Source organism: Elephantulus edwardii, unplaced genomic scaffold (genome assembly GCF_000299155.1).
Source record: "Elephantulus edwardii isolate Elephantulus edwardi_28Jun2011 unplaced genomic scaffold, EleEdw1.0 scaffold00051, whole genome shotgun sequence".
Lineage (NCBI taxonomy): Eukaryota > Metazoa > Chordata > Mammalia > Macroscelidea > Macroscelididae > Elephantulus > Elephantulus edwardii.
In genome coordinates, this window is record NW_006399801.1 from 14,490,325 (window position 1) to 14,496,697 (window position 6,373).

The 6,373-nt window shown below is 37.1% G+C and overlaps 1 protein-coding gene across 1 annotated transcript in view; it reads left to right on the forward strand.

The window, feature by feature from the left end:
• The window catches only part of SYNJ1 (synaptojanin 1), a 153,584-nt gene that overhangs the window by 56,289 nt on the left and 90,922 nt on the right, over positions 1-6,373 (forward strand). The window contains 2 exon segments of the mRNA XM_006886798.1: positions 249-516; positions 3,614-3,839. Of these exon segments, the coding sequence (XP_006886860.1) occupies positions 249-516; positions 3,614-3,839 (494 nt within the window).

The following is a 6,373-nucleotide window of genomic DNA, read 5'->3' on the forward strand; positions in this document are numbered from 1 at the left end:
ATTTTTTTATATATGTGAGATTGTCTTTGTAATTTTTAAAGGCTTAAATATATTTGGTGAATTTTAGCAAGAATTTCTTTTTTACCTCTTAAAAAAGCTCATGTTGTAAATTTAAAAACATCCATGACAAGTTTAAAATAATCATAATCTCAGATTTAAAAGTTGAAAAAGAAGAAAGTCATTTGAAACTTACACTAGCTTGAAAAGCATTAGAGCTTTTCACTCATTTAAATTCTTGGGTTTTGCAGGTGATACCATGCTACATTATCTGGTCCTGGTCACAGGATGTATGTCTGTTGGAAAAATTCAAGAGTCTGAAGTTTTCCGAGTTACTTCCACCGAGTTTATATCACTTCGAACTGATTCATCAGATGAGGATCGCATTTCAGAAGTACGAAAAGTTTTGAATTCAGGAAACTTTTATTTTGCATGGTCTGCATCTGGAATCAGCTTAGATCTGAGTCTTAATGCACATCGTAGCATGCAAGAACACACAACTGATAATAGATTTTTCTGGTGAGTTTGGTTTTTCGGCCCCCCCCCCCTTGCACTTGTGTGTTGTGGAGTAGCTTGGTTATTATGAACATAACAGTTGCTGTTTACAGTGGTAATGAGAAATGTACATTGCTGGTGACCACAGTCCTCCTTTTTGCTTCAGGATCCTCAGCAGAGCACAGTACGCAGCCATTGCTGGTTTACGTGGAGTTGGCATGTGATACGAGACCTGTTTACTGTCCCTGATCTAACTGCCTTTTAATTTGAGAAATATCCTTAATGCATTTGTTTAAAAATTGGAAAGAAATTGATTGTGATTTTTCTATTTATCCTTCTTTGTCTTCAGTACTTGACTCAGGAATATCACCATTCTGGAACCCACAAACTCTTGCATTTTTCCCCCCCCTTCTTACGTTTTTAATTTTAAGGCTGTAGGTATGTGCTCTTGATTCAGAAGCAACAAACTATAAAGAAATTGTATACCGGGGCAAAGTCTTACTCTATACAATAAAATAAAACTTATTTAACTATACTGTATTCATGATGATACATAAATAGAATATTTGAGAGTGCAGATGGTACATGGAGCTTACCAGCATTACTTTGCTATAATCAGACCAGAACTGTAGTACCCTGGATCTGTTATCTGCAGCAGGCATCAATGTTGACCTTTCTCATAATACAAATGATACTTCTTTATTCTCAATATTTGTTTCAAGACCCAAGCCCTAGACTCCGTGTTCTTGGCTTCCCACAGTAACTCAGATTCAAGGTGTTCCCTTTTTGTATGTTTTCTTTCTTACATACTTTAAGCCATCTCATCAGGAGTAGCATATTCAGGTCTGTCGCATTTGCTCTGAGCATCAGAGTGTGCAAAGTCAGCATTATCTTTAGGATAGATAGCACATGCATGGACCATAGTTTGATGAATTTTTTTTTCCTTTTTAAAATTTTTATTAATTTCAATGAACATCTACAGAGATTTTGGATTTCAATTCATTCATTGTTGCACTTTTCTCCCTGCCCACCCCACCCCCACCCCCAGTTCACTCTTCTCCTTGAAAAGCAAAAGAAAAAACTCCTTCATTGGTATACAATCCCCCTGCACACCCCCACCCCCAGCCCCACCCCAAGTATATTCCACTCTGCAACCCTCATTCCAGACTCTTACGATAATCATAATGCCCTAAAATATATTACTTTTAAACTATTCTCTCCCTCATCGGCTTCAATGCAGTAAACATAATTTATCCAGTTTTTCTCAGTCTTACCCACATCCTGATGTCAGCCTCATTCTACAACAGTGGCACTATCATAGTTTGATGAATTTGTGGCTACTGTGAAATTGTCTTGGCCTAGAATAGAGATATGAGGAAGAAGATTAGGCAAAATAAAAGGTTGTAGGGCTTCTATGTCAGAGACTGCAAAGGAAGAGACAATGGGAGTGGGAGTTCCGGAGAGAATAGATTGACAAGATATGTGAGTGAATGTATAGTCCTGTGTGCTCAGCTGCTTGTGATGAGGTGATATGCTTTTATCTAACATTCAAAAATAAACTTCTAAGCATTAAATCCTTGTCAGCACTGTGTTCTGATGGAAACCATTGAAGTGTCATGAAACAGCTAAAGATACTGCAGCTGTCTCCTTTTTTGTTTCTTTCTTGTTCTTACCCCAGATTCCTTAGCTTGAGAGACAAAGGCTTTCCTGCCACACTTTAAAAGTCTGAGAAAATGAAGGTTCATTAGCTAAAAGATCAGCAATCAAGTATGTTTGTTAAAATCAGTAGAAATACACGTACTCATCATTTACTATCTTATTTCCAGACATCTTGCATATGCAACAAGAATGAAAACTGGGTATTCTGTACATTAACATTGAACATCTAGCAGTAACATGCCCAAGTGCATGGTGAGAGCTATGCTGGCTGATTCTCAGTGTTTGGTAGTTAGTAATGATATAGTCGCCCTCTAATTTGTAATCGGATGTGGTCCTCCTCCATTTTTTTTTAAATCTAACACTTCTTTTCAATGGCCTCATCTTTGAAATCTAACCATGTTATTAAGTGAGGAGTAGGCGTAATTCATCTCCTTTTTCCAATTAAGCATGAGAGTAGGGACAGATATATATAATAGATAACTGAAGGGGGATTTTTCCATTTAATCAAAAAGAAGGCTAAAGAACCAAAGGTAAATTTTTCTAAGAATGATAAATACCTGTCACAAAACCCTGGTAATTTTATAGCACTGGAACTTTCAGGGCTTCGGCCAGTTAAGAACTGTGTATACATTTAGATAAAATTAAAACAGTGACAGCAAAGAAAAAATAAAAACAGACCTGCCTGTAGAAAATATATAAGATGTGAGGTCTGTCTAGATGAGAATAAATTAAGTCTCTTAATGCCTACACTGTGACACATGGCTGAGCCAAAGTCAATTTGAGATTTCCCTTAGTTCAGTGCAGGAAATAATGAGAGGCTTAAGCCTTTATTAATTTTAAGATAAGTTGTTGTTGTTGTTATTGTGTGCTGTTGAGTCACTTGCAACTTGTGGCAACCCTATGTACAACAGTTCCAAACTCTGCTCTATTCTGAGCCACTCTGACTCTGACACATTCAACCCCATTTCCACAGTCACTGAATCAATCCATCTCACTGAGAGTCTTCCCCTCCTGCACTGTCCCTCCACCCTCCCAAGCATGATGTCCCTCCCCTATGACTGGTCAAGTACATTAACGTGATTTAGTCTTTCTCAGTAATAGTCTTACCATTCATTTACATTTCAGTTTGCTTTCTTTTTTTTTTTAAACTTATTTATTTATTTTTCATTTCAATGAACATCTACAGAGATTTTGGAATTCCATTCATTCATTGTTGTTTTCTTAAATGGAAAAAGTTAGTGCATAAATATATAAGACAACAATGAGGCACAGATACAAAAAAACACAAAACGGTTGTTTGTTGTCCATGGACCATAGATCACATACCTTAACATCGCAGTAAAATCAATATAAATGATTTGTTCATTTTTAATTTAATAATATCAATTTAATGTTTCAGGAACGTTGTTTTAAAACTTATACTTTGTTATAAGCTAATGCTGTTATTTTTTTTTCCTGTTAGGAATCAATCTTTGCACTTGCATCTTAAACATTATGGTGTTAATTGTGATGACTGGTTATTACGCCTGATGTGTGGTGGAGTAGAAATCAGAACTATTTATGCTGCTCACAAACAGGCAAAGGCTTGCCTCATTTCACGACTAAGCTGTGAACGAGCTGGGACCAGGTTTAATGTACGAGGAACAAACGATGATGGTCATGTCGCTAATTTTGTAGAAACAGAGCAGGTATGTAGTGCTTTCAACTGCTTAATTTATGCATTATATGACAGACTTAGAAAATACAGATGACCCTTGGTATCCCTGGGTTCGTATTTTTCAGGTTTCACGTCAGAGAGTCCTCAGCACAGGACTCTCTATACTTAATAATTTATAGCATATCTAAAACTTGATGGTAAGTATTATACCATCTAAAAATTAAAAATTTTAATTGTTTAAACTTTTTTGCTTATAAAATGTCTTCTATAATTTGACTAATGACTTCCTGATGAAATTTTACAAAAAAATAAAATACACTGGTTTATTTACAAAGTTCATATACATTGTTTTTCACACTGAATCTTTCCCATTTTCTTTACGTACCTATCCCTCCACCCATCAAATTGTGCAACCCGATGATTGCCCTCCAGCCACCACCCATCCCTCTGCTCCCTTCCCTACCCTTAGATCCTTCTACATGTTTTACTAGTTATCTTTCTATCTCTACAATAATGGTCTTCTACAGTATTTGTCCTTATGGGACTGCGTTAGTTCACTCAGCATAATGCTCTTCAGTCCTTCCCAAATTAGGTAATGATTTTCAAAATCATTACTCCTGCATGTTGCATAGTATTCCATCATGTGAATGAACCATAATCTCTCAATCCATTCGAGTATGGTTGGACATTTGGCTGTTTCCTATGAACATTGGTCTTCAAATCTCCGTTTGTGCCTCAGTTCTAATATTCTCAGGGTATGTTCCAATCAGTAGAATAGATGGGTCATATGGAATTTCTGTGTTCAACTTTTTTGTTTTATTTTTATTATTAATTTTAATGAAAGTTTACAGAGACTTTGGATTTCGATTCTTTCATTGTTGTTCTTTTCCCCCTGCTTATCCCTCCCCCCCATTCACTCTTCTCTTTGAAAAGTAAAAGAAAAATTCTTTCACTGTTATACAGTCCCTCAAGTCCACTCCACTATGCAGCCTTCATTCTGGACTCCTGTCATGACAAAAATACCTAATGATTTATCCCTTTTAAACAGTTCTGTCCCTCATCTATTTCAAAGCAGTATACATTATTTATCCCCTCTTTTCTCAGTCTCCCCCCAACCCCAGTGTCAGTCCTGCTTTACAACAGTGGCATTATGCAGCATTTGTCCCTCTGTGATAGAGATACTTCACTCACCATAATGTCCTCCAGTGTCACCCATTTTGTATATTTCATGAGTTCCTTGTTTTTCAATCTTCCATTTTGTAAATATACCACAGCTCTCTATTAGTTTGTTGATGGGCACTTGGGTTGTTTCCATCTCTTTGCTATTGTAAACAAAGCTGCAATAAACATGGGTGTGCATATATCTGCTTGGGTGGTGGTTATGGTTTCTTTAGGGTATATTCCCAGTAGTGGAAATGCTAGGTCAAATGGTGTTTCTGTTTACAACTTTTTGAGAAAATGCCATATGTTCAGCTTTTTAAGAAAATGCCAAACTGCCTTGCAGAGTGGTTGTACCATTTTACAGTCCCACCAACAGTGGTATGAGAGTTCCTATCTATCCACACCTTTATTACTTGCTGTCCTGTTAAACTTTGTGTCTGCTACTGGGGTGAGATAGTACCTCATTGCTTTTTATTTGAATCTCTCTTAATTGCCAGTGGTTTTGAGCATTTCTTCATGTGTCTGTTGGCCATGTGAATATCTTCCTCTGTGAAAGTCTTTTCATGTCTTTTGCCCATATTGTTACTGCATTATCAGTCTTTTTCTTGTAGAGGCCCTGTTGGATTCTGTTAACTTTTGATGAGACCCTTTTCTGAAAGGGCATTACCAAATTAAATAAACTTTATTTTTAGAGCACTTTTAGACTTACAGAAAAAATATGCAGGAAGTACATAGCATTCTCCCATTTTCCTTTTGTTTTTTGCACAATGTGTCTTATTAATATCTTGCATTTCTGTAGTATATAATTACAGTTGATGAACCGATACATTATTAACTGAAGCCAATAGTTTACAGTAGAGTTCACTGTTTATGTGATATAGCTCTAGGAACTTTTGACAAATGTGTAATACCACTTTACAGTATTGAATAGTTTCACTCCCCTAAAATATTTTAGGCATGTTGTCAGGTGGCTCCAGCATGATGTCCTTGGAAAAAGACATCATGCTAGGAAAAACAGAGTCAGTGCAAGAGGAAGACCATCAGCGAGATGGATTGAAACAGTGACTGCAGCATTGGGCTTGAGCATGGCAGAGATCACGAGGATGGCACAAGATAGGACAAGGTTTCAATCTGTTGTTCAGAGGGTCACTGTGAGTCATAGTTCACTTGATGGCATCCCAGCAACAACAGCAAAATTCCTTGTGTTCCACCTTGTCACTCCCCCCCATCTCCCAGACCCTTTGGCATCCACTGAACTTTTCACCAGTCTCAATTTGATCTTTTCAAGAATGTCCTATAGTTGGACTGTTACTATATATATGTTGTTGTTGTTGTTATGTGCCGTCGAGTCGCCTGCGACTCATAGCGACCCTATGTACAACAGCCCTAAACCCTGCTCTGTCC